The following is a 14,533-nucleotide window of genomic DNA, read 5'->3' on the forward strand; positions in this document are numbered from 1 at the left end:
GAGGGCCTGAGTAAAGTGGTGGAAGGGAGATAGAGAAGAAGAGCCAGAGCACAGAGCCATCAGGGTAGGAAGCACCTCCAGGATGTAGAAGATGAGAGAGAGGGAGTAGTCTCTGGAGTGGCTAGGTAGGCAGTAAGATTAGAGGAGAAGGAGGAAAGAAGATGCATTTATTACAGGACTTGTTGAGTTTGCCATGTCTTTTTTGTAACATATCCAAGCAAAGCTCTGAGCTGGAGGAAACTCTTTGGTATGAGGATGGGCCATTGCCTGCCCAAGGAGGGGGAGTGGCTGTGGGGAGGTGGGCCTGGGGGAACAGGGCAGGCTGGCACATATGGCACATGGAAGGTCTCAGTTAACTTTTATACTCACGGCTCTGTCATGAATGAATTAGTATTTACATATACATTCTCCTCAATATTAAAGAAAATAATGGCTTAAATGCTTATTCACAGGTGAAATTTTTTTTTTTTTTTTAATGGAACATATCCTTCTCACCATTCATAATTTGGAAGGCACTTTCATGTTTGCCTAGATAGCTTCTTTGGGTCCTTGGTTGTCTATTAATGTAACATCTATTTATTTAGCAACTACCATAGCACCTTTGGGGGATACAGAGAAAATCCTTCTCTTGGAGGAGTTTTCTATGCCAGTTGGGGAAACAGACACATAAATAGTGACAAAAAGTAACACAGGTGATTTTTACTGTAGACTTCCTGGAGTCAATAGGAAAATGTTCACAGAGGAGGTAGAACTTGAGCTGGGTTTTGAAAGACCAGTAGGAGTTTTATAGGTGGGGCCTTGAAGTGGAAAGAACAACACAAGCCCTTAGAGATAGAGGTATGAATATATGTGGCATATTCACAGGTCAGTGGAAGCAGAGCAGACTGCGTAGATTTTACATTTGGCCCAGTGGTTCTCAACTTTGGTGGACATAAGACTCACCTGGAAAACTTGTTCACAATGCAGATGTCTGGGTGCTCTTCCATAGATTCTAATTCTGTAGGATTCTCTAGGATGGAGCCTTGGAATCTGCATGGTTAACAAGCCCTGGAGGTGATCTGATGCACATGGTTTGAACACTACACCTTAAGAAACATTGCTTTATTTGGTCACCATTGGATGGTTTCTGCGGAATGAGAGAGGATGAAGCCATATGCAATTGCCAATTTTCAACTGATTTGACCTACCAAAATGGTAATTTCTTGAGGATAAACTTACTAGTGATCTGTATACAAGGAGGCAAGGACCTGACCAAGCAAGGGTAGTCACTCTGTGAAGGTGGAGTCATGATTTGAATAGATAGAGCATTCCAGATGAAAAGAATCATGTGAACTAAGTCCTGGGGAGGGAAAGTGGGGGGCATGTTTTCATAATCACAAGACAAGTACTTGAGCAGTAGGGTGAAATGGGGCTGGGCAGGCAGGTCAGGGCTAGTCTGTGGATGTTTCCATTACATTGGATGTCTTTGGTTTGTGAGACTGTAGGAGATTTTAATTTTCTTTTTAATATTTTTATGACTTTGTCTTCTTAAAGAGCATATGCTACTTTAAAAATCAGGAAAACATTAGTGTAAAGTAGATTTTGCGAAATTTAGCATTGTTCCAAATTTCACATAACCTTTGGCTATTAGAATATAATTTGACAGAATAGCATTTTATTTTTCAAATAGAAGTCTTTTCCTTTGTTGTTTACTGGTCCAACCTAGGGAAAAAAAAAGTGGCATTTATTTTAGTGTGTTCTAACCATACAGAAGGGTTGGGAGCCCCTTTCTTCCAAGCAGTTCTTGAAAAGAAGGACAGCTGGACAATGACAACAGAGTTAAAAAACAAAACAAAACAACAACAACAAAAAACACACAAAAAAGCACAAACAAAAAAACAACTTTGCACAAACCTTTGTTATTTTCTGAGATGGAGAAGCTAAATCCTCCAACAATGATGCTTGCTTAGATTTCTGTGAGCTGGTGGGGGGCGGGGAGGAGTGGATACTCCACTGATCTGCCACCACTGTGGTGGATGGACTTTGTGAAGTTGCTGCATGAATATTCCTGCCACATGCCGTATAAGCCATATACTATTATTGTTATATTTGCTCGCGCTTGACACAAGGGGAGGAGGCCATGTTTAAGTGCTTCTATAGACACTCCAGCCAAGCATTAATATTCATGTAGCTGGTCTATCAACCGAAGCAATTGCATTAAATCCACACTCCTAGCGAGGAGCTATCGTGTGCATAATCTAGAACTTCAGAAATGCAAAAACACTTATAACAGGTAATGTATGCATTACCTGATTCAGAGGTGGGATGGGGCAAGTTCTCTTTCCTAATTCTGTTTTTACTTAAGCAATTTTTCAAATTGTTTGCAGTCCCTAAAGACACTGGCAGTTAGGAAAGTTAATAGATCTTTCTAAAAGAAATTCTCATAACTTTATTGTCCAGATATAGGAGACTATCAATAATTATGGCAAATTAAGGCAGTTGTTATGATGAGGATATGAAGAAATTTTATTGGCTTACTAACTTTTCCAAACATGTTAAGTGGGGAAAAAGCAGAATATATAACCATATATATAGTGACCTCAAGTACATAAATAAACCTATATGAATAGAAGAAAGATGGAATGTGTACCAAAATGTTAACTGAAGTTGTCTGGATGCTGCCTTAGGGGTAATTTTTTATTTTCTATTTTTCAACATAGTTCAATTATTTCATGCAATGCACATCTATTATTTTATAACTAGAAGGGGAAAATATTAAAGTCAATTTTCAATTCTCATCCATAGTGATCTCGAGGAATTACCACCTGCTTTCCGTGGAAGATTTGTGATATGTTTGCTAATTTAATTTACCTAATTGCAGTTGTGAAAATAGAAGAAATGTCATCATGTTTCCAAACAATTGTTTTAAGTAACCATTTATGAGTGAGCCCCATTCAAAGAGAGATATCAGTGGTATATGTTTGTGCTCTCAGCATGGTCCCCAAAAAGAAGACGTGACCCCTATTTGGGGGAAGTTTTAATACCTTTAAGGAGAACATTTGTATCATAGGGTAATTTCTAACATGCATTATCTTTATTTATTCATTTAAAAATTTGCCTGTAAATTGTCAGCTGGGCATCAAGCTGAATTACAGTGAATTACAGGAGTGTCCTAAGCAGAGCAGCAAATTCCTTCTGCTCTCAACAGGCTGACCACATAGCTGTTTGAGGATACCCAGGGTCTCGCACCTGGGCTGGGAGTCAATCCTGTCCTCAAAGTCATCTATCCAAAGGCATTCTAAGCCCCCCATTACCTGGCCCACCTTACATTGTTCTACTCAGGCCCATCTATTCATTGATTTATTGATTTGTTCACTCCATAAACATACATGCCAGACAGTTCTAGGTCTGGAAAAATAACAGTGAACCAGACACCCTACTCAAAGAGCTCACAGTCTCATCAGGGAGATAGACAAGTAAATATACAATTTTATAATACACTGCCATAAGATGCAACTAGAATAAAAACAGCATGCAGTAGGAACATGTAAGATAGACTTCTAATCCAGCCCAACCATGAAAAGTCAAGGAGGGCTTCCTGACAGAGGTGATGTCTGAACTGAGACTTGCATGATGAGTTTGCTCTCACTAGGTGAAGCAGTGGCAATGTGAGGTGGGGATGGGGTATTGGAGGAGAGTGTTCCAGGCACAGGGAACAGCGTTTGCAAAGGTTTGAGAAACACATCTGAGAATGAAAAGCAGTTTAATATACCTGAAGCATAGCATTCTCAGGGGGAAGTGGTATGAGGAGGAGAGCAGAGCTGTGAGTCTTGTTAAGAAATTTGGACTGAGGGTAGTGGGGAGCCAATGAAGGTTTTCAAGCAGGAGAGTGACAGGATCACATTTGCCTTTAGAAAATCATCCTGGCAGCTGTGTGGCAAATGGATTGGAGAGAGCCAAAATAGAAGGCAGGAAGACCATTGAGGAGGGTGTTGAGAGATGAAAGTGGCTGGAACTGACTTATTGGCAATGGAAATGGAGAAAAGTAGGGAAATCCAAGAAATATTTGATAAAATTGCTGGAACTTGGTCACTTATTAGATATATAGATGAGCAAGAAGGAGGAGTCTGGAATGACTCAGATTACTTTTACTGAGTTATGAGTAGGTTGACTTGGGAGGATGACCAGTTCCATTTTTAGATCTGTGGTTTGAGCTAAGTGGAAGTATCTGGTGGGCAATTCTAGACTCAGAATAGAGATCTAGGCTAGAGGTATAAATCTGAGGACAGTTGAAGTCAGGGAGAGGCTGAGAAAACCCAAAGACAGAGGGGAGGGTGAGAAGCAACAGGGCCTAGAGCAGAGCACTGAGAACAGCCGTTTATATGGGACACATATGGGGGATGAGAAGGACTGCCAGAGGAGGGGGAGAGTCCAGGAGAGTGGGATCTCATGGAAGCCGAGGAGGGGAAATTGGTATTTTTAAATGTTATAGAACTGTATTTCACTGAATAGAAGATGCCACTGATTATAAGACACACCAGTATTTTTTGGTCCACTAGGAAAAAATGCTGCCAATTAAATTATGACATATAATCAATTGTAAGATGCATTCTAACTTCAGAGATCATAAAATGCTACACAATGTAGGTGTATATTAGAATCAAAGAGCTATGATAAATTAAGGAATAAATGGTGTCTTTTAGGTTTATCAGCAAAGGAGTTACTAACTACAGTGAGAACAGTGTTAGTGGAGTTTTGTTGTCAGAAGTAAGATTATAGTAGCTTGAGGAATGAAGAGAGGTGGGTGTTGCATTCAGGAGTGTCTAGTAAATTACATAGAGGTCCCCAGAGTTTGGAAACAAGAGAGAGACAATAAGTAAAAGAAGTGGAGGTCAAAATACCACTCCTCCCATCCCCCAGTGAAGCTAATATTGAAGAATGTAGTTTCTATCTGCTCCAAGAAGGCTCCTTAATATGGAAACCCAGAATTAGACCCATCCTGGCAGTGCTGACCACCTCAAGCCTACCCCTGTGAGGGCCTGCCCTGTAAACCTTATGGCATGGGGGGAACAGAGAGAACATGTTTCCTGTAAGTAGTCAGATCCCAAGGAGACAGCAAGGGCTGATTCTCCTTCCAAACTCAGAGAGACCAGGAGGGCTATGCAGATGAAGTAGCCTTCACCTGGAAGGAAATATCAGGAATAGGGACAAATCATTTCCCCTTAATAGTAAGAAGCTATAGAGAATGTAAATAATACTATCAAAAAATTTAGCTGTAAAAGGAAGGAGAACTGGAGAGTCACCATCTCTTAAATTGGTTGTTTTCATTCCCCACCCCTCTAGCAGTGATTCATTTTTCCTGCTGCTTGTCTATTTCTTTAATATATATCTAAATTCTCTTACTTCACCATAGAAGGCCAGCTCCATTCCCATATTTTCTGTGAAATCTATGTTGTCCTGCCTTGCCCAGTTTCCCACTAATCTTGGTATTTTGTGTATGTGTTGTACACTTCATTGTTACAGGCTGTGTAAATTTTGTCTCCCACCTTGTAAGGCCCTTGAACATAGAGATGGTGTCATATCCCTCTGTTATAATTCCCCTTACTCTCTGGAACACTGCCTGATCCATAATAGAGAAGGCCTGATGTTGACCTGAATTGAAAATTGTGTGGAGACATGAAATGACAGGACTCCTACCTTTAGGAACTCCCAGTCTAATGACTGCCTGTTAGATACAGCTTCAGGTGCAGTTCCCGTCAGACCTGGCACATGATCTGACAGGTTCTTGTGTGGTTTCATTGACTAAATATGTGGCCAACCTAGCCCAGTGTTCCATCTGTAATAGAGGCACCAAGAGATAGCATGCATAAGAGCATAATAAGTGCTCTTCTTTGTACCAACCTCCAAAGAAAATCTCTCTCGAACATCTCTCAGCTCTCTTACAAAACCTGAGACCAAACTTTTCTAGAAGGAGATGTCCCTGTGCAATGTAGTGTGAAATGGATGCTAGTCCCTGGTGCCAATGCCTCCTCAGCATCTCCAAGCCCCACTTTCTTTGTTAGTCTATGAAATCTAATGAAACATGTCAGCTAAACATCCAACCCCACAAATGCAGTCAAATAACATGTGGCACTTAAAGTGGAGTCTTTATTCCTACTAGTATGTCTTCATGGCTTGGATAGAGAGGCACATTGATAAGATTTTCCCTGTATCTGTCTGTCTTTGATGTACATTCTCATTCCATAAACTGCAGTAGATGAAACAGAGGTCAGAACTGCCAGCAGCAGTTATTTTTGCAGTAAGGACAAGAAGAAGGGCTTTGTAGCTTCACTAGAGAGAAGAGAGGGCAAAATTTACAAGATGTCAAAACTTTGCTTACCTACTCTCCTTCATGATCTTAGCCATAAATATATGTGAGAGAGTTATTAAATATCCCAAAATAAACTTGAAATGCTGGGTTTAACTGCAGCATCTTTGGGGCAAGCCACACAGTGGGTGCCTAGAGTAGGGTCCCTGCCTGTGCCTGAGCCTTGGTGCAGAGTCCTTAGCAGAAGCCGGGCTCTCTGGTCTACAATCAGGGCTGGGCTGGGGAGCAGGAGGATATCACCAAGGTGTTCGGCTAAGGTCGCTGGAGCTTTCCTCTGAATGTGCCACTGGAGCCTCCATCATCATGTTACCGCTTGGCCCTGAAGACACATAGATGCCCATAGGGTTCAACTCATTATGCTTTCCCACTGGTCCTGAACTCCTGGATTGGCTGGAATACAGGTTTAGCTGCTCTAACAAAAACACAAAATAACGGAAGCTTAAGCAAGATGGAAGTGCATTTTTCTCTCATGGGTGTAGAAGGGCTAGTATGTCGACTTCATGGTATCAGGCACCTAGCCTTCTTCCAGCCTGTTGCCTCTGCCTAACAATGCTGTTGCCTCAGTCTCATGGTCCAAGATAGTTCACATCCTCAGACATGTGGAAAGAGGGCTGAGAGCAGAGCATAGCCATTCCTTTTAAGGACATGGCCTAGAATTTGCACACACCTCTTCTGCTCACATCTCCTTTAACTTGGTAAATGGCCACACCTAGCTATAATGTAGTCTTGATTCTGGTCATCTTTGTGCCCAGCTAAAAACCATGACTTCCATTACCATAGAAGGAAAGAAGTGATTTGGATGGTATAGCTGACAACCTAGGCTACCAGTCCTTAAGTTCAAAGCTCACTCTCTGATTTAACATTTTTTTCCCATCACCTAGCATAGTGCCTGCCCAAGGTAGATCTTGGTAAATGTTGACTGAAGAGGAGGTCTGCAGACACAGCCTTCTGGAAGCATTGTGTAGCCTCTCCCAGTTTGGAAGTAGAGCTCATGGGGTCACAGGCAAATATTTAACCTCTCTGGAGATCACGTTCCTCTCTTTAAAATGGAGCCAAGAATTCCTGCAAGATTTGCATCACTGGGTTGTTAGGAAATTTCTTATTTTATAGTGGCTACTATTTATTGAGCATCTCCTATGTCTCAGGCACAGTGTTAAGCACTTTGTTTATATTATTTATGTAACCCTTGTTGTTCACATTTTATAGCTGAGTAAACTGATGTTCGGAGAGATGCCCAGGGCCTTTTGTTTATTTATGCATTCATTGAGTGCCTGTCATGTGCCAGAGACAGTGCTGGGGATGCATTAATTTTAAGTATGATGAATGAAGGGGTCATATATAATGGGGAACTGACTCATCAAGGGATCAGGAGAGGGAGGTTTGGGCTTATTTTGAAGGATGAACAGAGGCTATCTAGGTCCAAGCAGCAGGCTGGAGTGTCTAGGACAGTGCTGGGAATACCCAGAGATGAGAGGGAGAGCCAGGCTTGGAGGAACACTAAGAATCCCAGTGTGGCTGCAGTGTAGAGAGTAAGGGGGACCAGCCAGCAGGCTCTAGCTCAGATCCCCAGTGGCATGTACCTGGGGCTTGAAGCCAGCTTGCCTGGCCTTGAAACTCATGAGAGAGGAGGTGATAAAGTACTTGGAGGACCTGCAAGGGGAAACATCAGGGAGAAGGAGATTTTGGCAGATTCTCTTTGTGTCTTAGACAGGTCTCTGAAGACTAAGGAGAGGACCTGGATTTAACGTGTCTGGCATACATGATGAATTTAGGTGGTCTGAGAATTGTTCACATCCTCATCATCGTCCTCCTGCACTATCCAGTTCAGTGGGTGTGTGCACATTCTGCTCTGGGTTTGCCTGGAAAGGTTAATCCAGCCCGTTTTCCATGTCTCATGAACAGAATTATTCCTAGGACCAGAAGAGAGGATGCCTCTTCCTCAGAGCCTCTCTCTCCTATGCTGAGATCTCTGCAGTAGCATTTTACCATCCTTAATGAAGCGAGTGGAAGGCCCCACTTGTCCTGTAAGGATTCCCTGATGCCTTAGGGAGGGGGGATAAAGAGGGTGAGGCACGCAGAGAGTTGACAGTCCTTACCACACCCTGTGTCTTGGGTACCTCTCTCAGCCACCAGAAGAGCCCTCAACAGAGTAGTGGGAACAGGTCTTCAATCAGCTACACTGCAAGTTGGTGTTGCACATTCTCGGGGTACAGGGTGTGGAAGGTGCTGAGGTGCATTTGCAGCCCAATGGATGACCAAGCCCTTTCTTCAAAGTCTACAAAATATAATACCAGCAACACTCATCTCTATAGGTGAGTGAAGGAGCATTCAAAACGTGGGATAATCCAGAGGCTGGATGGCTTTTAGATCCTCTAAAGAGCCATATTCTTGTGCCTCTGAGCCTTCACACATGCTGTTGCCTCTGCCTGGAATCATCTCTGTAGTGCCTCATTATTATGGTTAACTTAAACTCACCCTTCAGCTCTCAGCTCAGACATCATGTCCTCCTGGAAGCCTTCCTTCATTCCCCTGAACTTAGACTTAAAACCCCTGCTGCACTTTGTACTAGCATAACCCCTAACACATTCTCATCACTCATGTCTCTATCCTCCATTATATTGTATCTATCTCTCCTCTCTTGTACCCTGAGCCCCTAGAACAGTGCCTGACACAAGTTGCATGAATAACTGAATAAATTATTTCTAATTGGTTTGGGTCTGGAAATGGTTAATGATTTTAGTAGCAGATAATGATTTCGACTTTAGAATTATGTTTTGCTTACTACAGGATACCACTCGAGTTGTCTTGATAAGGTCACACAGTATGGAATAGTGAAGGGAAGCTGCCAGAAATTTCATTTCTGCTCTGACCCCTCTGGTCTGCCAAGCTCACTCAGACTCTATCTTTGAATAAATATGGCCTTTTGTGGAGAGTTCCAAACTTAGTTGTCAGATTATGGTCAGAATTGCTTCCCTGCAACTGTTTAACATGTGGGCAGGCTGTTTGATCCTTTTGGGGCCCCAGGTCAAGTGCGTCTTGATTTTGTCCTGTTCTTATCCATGCTCCCCTCCCCATTCCCACCCCATCTCCCACTTGCTCCTCCCCTATCCCCAACCTCTATCCCCTTCCCCAAACTCCATGCCACTGTTCAGCCTCCTCAAGTTGCTGTGCTAGCCTCTGCCCTTCACTAGATTCGATTGCCTACAGGGTCTTGGTTTCCCCCAGTGCTTTACTGTGCCCCTTGAAGAGATCTCCCCTCCTTCTCCCTGAGCCACCTCAGTGCCCCTTGCAGAGATCTCCCCTTCTCCCTGTGCCACCTCAGTCCTGTGTCCAACCTCCCACCTATTCCATGAATGTTCTTTAAAATCCCACTTTTGTACCCCATAGGATTGTTTATGTCCACTACAACAGTGAGGTTCAGTTAAGACAGCTGCATATGATTGGGGGTGGGAGACAGAGAAGGATTGATTATCTCAGAGATGTTTGCCTGGAGTTTTAATTAGACTGCCTTTCCTTGCTTCCTATTTTTTCAGTTCAGAACATCCACTTAGAATGTTGGTATTTTAGAGTCTGGAATGGTAGGTTTTAACAATTCTGCATCCAGCCCCACAGTGTATTAAATCAATCAATCAGTGAAATATTTGCCTCAAGTAGTTTGCTGAGTGCACTAGGGTACCTTTTTCTTGAGTGAGTGATCATTTCATGCTAGAGAACAAAGAGACAAATGTGGGGGTAGTGATTGTCTTGGCCTGTGATTCGTAGAGCTGACCAGGGAAATCATTACTCCCAGTGATGTGTGTCACTTATGAGCAGCCTGCGAAACCTCTGTGTCCTTTCCTTTGACAGTTTTCTCAAGTTATGTGTATCATAAATATATTTCTCATTTGCAACAATAGTCTTGGGTTTGTTTTGAACCTGACAGGTCCTCAGACACCACATTCTTAAATCTCACTAACAGATAATTTATACCAAAAATGCTGCCTTGACAGGAAGCAGGATTGTATGATTTTCAATTTGCATTGAAAATCAAACCAAAGTTATGAAACACTGACACTTCCTAGGCCCTACAGATTTGTCATGATTATCTTACCATGAAGTACTTTTTGTAGTAGAAACTGCCCTCCATTTATTGTTCCTGTCAAAACCTTCGACTGGAAAACTTTTTCTTTGTGAATGTTGTTGTTTCTAAAAATGCAGTTATTTATTTCACAGTTTGTTCCAACAACAATATGGTTGGCCTTTGTTTTAGGCATTAGGTTTGTCCTTGAATAATTGTTTATAAACTGAATTTGTACAGATAACTTCATCTGTTACATGTACATGGAAAGGTGGTTTATTATATAGATTGTTGCATTATTCTTTCATAATTAGAATAACGAACCCCAAATTCATTTTAGAAGTATAATGTTCATATGTGGGTCTTGTTTAAATGGAGCATTTAATAAGAATTAGTCAAGGTTACCAATAGTTTTCTACTCTCAGTAGTTCTGGCTTAGTTATGCCAAGTTTCATCCCACTAGGAGATTGCATGTTTGTAAATTCTACATTTTCTCCCTGATATTCAAAATGTTCACCCCCAAATTTTCTCCTGTTAGACAGCCACTCCTTGCTCTTTATTTTCTCATTCTTTCAGGGAAGGAAGTGGGGATACCAGCTCAGAACTGGATAATTTGTGATATTCTGCTAAAAGATTAGATAACCTATTAGATAATTTATCATGGGTCTCTCAGCCTGTGGTTCCATGATGCTATGTGTTCTAGTTATCTATTGCTCTGTAAAAAATCACTTCTAAACTTTTAGTGCATTAAAAAATGTAAGCAATTCTGTGGGTTGTTTGGCTCAGCTGCTGTGTTCTAGGGCTTCTACACATGGTTTTAGTCAGCTGTCAACTGGCACTGCAGCCATCTGAAGGCTCGACTGCACTGGACAAGCAAGATGGCTCCTCAAGGGCTGGCAGTTGAGATCCCAGCTGGGCTGTCAGCCAGAAACTTTACACATGATCCAAACATACTGCTTGTGCTTCTTACAACAGGTTCCAAGAGGGAGTGTCCCAAGAGTGAGTATTCCCAGAGACCATGGCACAAGCTGCAAGGCTTCTCATGACCTAGTCCCAAAGTCCCAGAACTTCCGCCACATTTTTATGGCTCAATCTAAGTCACTAAGGACAACCTAGATTCAAGGGGAAGGGAATTAGGCTTCATCTCTTTATGTGAGTTGTGGCATGTGCATAGCAGACAAGAAAGGAGTGGATACTGTCCATTTTTTTGACTATCTGAGGAAAAGTGTCCTCTAGATGAAAAAGATTACCTACATATGAGGGGCATTGTAGGGCAATAAAGGGAGGCTATAGCATGCTTACTCTGTGCAAGTGAATTGGCCAGCCTTGTCAGTTAGAGCTCACTGTTAGGGGCACCCACTGAATGAACCTATCTCCATGGAAGCCAGTTAGCATCCCTCAGAAGGAAATGTTCCCATCCACTGACCCCAACCCTAAATTAGATCAACCATATCACAGATGATTGAAAATGAATTTGGAGGGGAATCCAAATATCAGTTTTAAAGATAGGGATAATATCTACATATAACCTAAAAACTATCTCAAGCATGTATTCTATTCTCATTGAGTCAGTAAAACCATCTTCATAAATTAGAACAACAAATTATTTCACAATCACATAGAGGACAGTGAATTAATGTGTCTAGTTTATTTTTTTTTTTCAGCTCACATTTTGAAGATGCTTGGAGAAGGCTGTGCCCATGGAGTATCATGTACTTAGATGTATACTTTTTGATGTTTGAGGAAAAGTCATGTTCTGTCCATGGAAGTATAATTTCCTTCTTAGCCTTAATCAGGAAAAAGCTGCCCTGTTAATCATGCTGAGTCATAGGTACCTGAATTCCAGCTATAGAGCATGGCTGATGTGGATGCAAAGGCCGACAGCTCTCTTGAATACATTACTTTTCACCCTTTGTAGCATTTTTCCTTCCTCCTGCATCCTCCTCTCTGGCTCCCTGGGGATTCAAATTTGTGTTTATCTGTGCTGAAAATCTAGAGGCAAGGTAAACAACATTTCAGGCTATTTATAAGCTGAGGCTGTGCCAAGAATGCATTAGGCTTTGCATTAGAAATATGTTACAAATGTTGGTTGCTGGAAAAGGCTGGAAGAATAGCCGTAGGTGTGAAAAGCAGATGTTTAGACGAGATCGATAGGTTGACCCAGAATTTGGCTCTTTGGGCTTATTAATCTAATGACTTATTAAATGCATTCATGGAATGCTAGGGAGATGCATTTATGTAGGCCCATATTTTTATACTACCTGGAGAGCATTTGGCAAGAATGAGGAACATACAGGAAAGAAGGGTGAGAAAGGAGGCACCACGCAAATATAAACCTGATAGCAGTGGACAGAGTAGAGAGGAAATGAACCCCACATTCGCTCGACCTCTTCCATGTAGATCTTCCCAGACAGAAAAGCCCTCTCCTATTCTCCAGCCCCCCATGAAGATTCTATACCTCCCCACTAGTAGCTTAGTGAATAGCACTAACACCACCTTCCTTTCTATACTTCTCTTCTACCTGCAAAATTGACTGAACTCCGACTGTCAGGCACTGCATTACAAGGAGGGATAAGACATGAGCTCTTATGTTAGGAGACAGGCCCAAAATAAATAAACCAATCAATATTATAATGAAAGATTATATTAGTGTTTTTTTAAAAGGGGTTGTGATGAATATGGGGGTCCTATTTTGAATAGGATAATCAGGGGAACCCTTAAAAGAGGGGGATATTAATGATCCCAGAGCCATTGGTTAAACTTTGAGGTGTATTTTGTGGTATTTTAAGGTTTCTTTTTCTTAAATGACATGTTGTTAAAGTTCAAATTAAAATTGTTTTTGCCTTTTCTGAGGATTTCAGAATGCTGAATGGAAGGCAATACTGGGGAGCAGAGGAGAAGCCAGCCTGGATGGCCATCCCTGCCTGCTGACAGTTTCCTCATAACTTTCTCTCCTTAGGGAAGGGAGACGTGTTTGGAGATGTGTTCTGGAAGGAAGCCACACTTGCCCAGTCCTGTGCCAACGTTAGGGCCTTGACCTACTGTGACCTGCATGTAATCAAACGGGACGCCTTGCAGAAAGTACTGGAATTCTACACGGCCTTCTCCCATTCCTTCTCCCGGAACCTCATTCTCACCTACAACTTGAGGAAGAGGGTGAGCTGACCGTTTCCATTTTTTTCTCTACAAAGAGCAGTCCTTGTGCACTTGGAATAATTACTCAGGCCAAGAAAGTCCTTCAGCTATTTATTTAAGTGAAGCAATTGGTTCTATAAAGGTTCTGTTAATTGCTTGCTCTTCAAAGCTTTTGCTACAAAGTGAGGGAGTGGGAGGAATGTTGCTAGATTAGAAGATGGATCCATTTTGGTGCAAAAGGCATTTGTGTGTGTGTGTGTCTATGGTTTTTTCCCCTAGTCATATCTAGACCTTCTAGCACTTTCAAAAGATTAGTAACACACATAAGGTTCTTCATCAATAAAATGGCTGAGTGAGGCCACTCAATTAGTGTAAACTGTATTCTCCCTGGTGACTGGGACCTGTTGAGTGGTGTGAGGCCATTAGCCTGCTGGTAATATTTTTTTAAAAAGATATGAAATCAATTTAGGTGGGTCCAGTAAATGAGAGACATGGAATCTGATTGTCTGGAAAACACTTTGTACATACCTGCCAACTTAACTGGTTGAGAAAATGATTAGTAGTTTAAGAAACAGGAGATTTCTCATCTGAAGTTGTTTCCTTCGCCCTCAAATCATCAGAACTGCTCCATCTGTCTCTGAGGATTAAAATATTTGTCTTGCATTCTTTAGGTTTTCATGACTGATTTTCTTTCATGTCATCCATTTCTTTTGGTTAAATCATTAGCAAGGTAGCTCGAGATCTAGAGGAATAATCTGGAAGGACTGTTATAGGACTTTTTCGCAGAATGACCTCATAACCCTTCCCCCCAAACTTGTCCTCTTCTTGACATCCCTGTCTCTATTTATATGTTCTGTGTTGTTCCAGGATTCCAGGTTAAAATCCTTAGCATCATTGTTGATGCTTTTTTTTCCTCTCCCATGCCCAGGCAGTCATCAGATGTTGATTCCACGTAAGCTCTGAAATGTGATCTTAGCACACAAAGCCCCTGATTA

General features: G+C 41.8%; 1 protein-coding gene across 3 annotated transcripts in view; it reads left to right on the forward strand.

Annotated features, from left to right (window-relative positions):
• KCNH1 (potassium voltage-gated channel subfamily H member 1) overlaps window positions 1-14,533 on the forward strand; it is a 405,567-nt gene that overhangs the window by 297,666 nt on the left and 93,368 nt on the right. For all 3 annotated transcript variants that reach the window (XM_037824539.1, XM_037824535.1, XM_037824541.1), the window contains exon 10: window positions 13,363-13,559. In XM_037824539.1, the coding sequence (XP_037680467.1) occupies window positions 13,363-13,559 (197 nt within the window). The remainder of the gene's footprint in view (window positions 1-13,362; window positions 13,560-14,533) is intronic.

Source organism: Choloepus didactylus, chromosome 2, assembly GCF_015220235.1.
Source record: "Choloepus didactylus isolate mChoDid1 chromosome 2, mChoDid1.pri, whole genome shotgun sequence".
NCBI classification, from domain to species: Eukaryota; Metazoa; Chordata; class Mammalia; order Pilosa; family Megalonychidae; genus Choloepus; species Choloepus didactylus.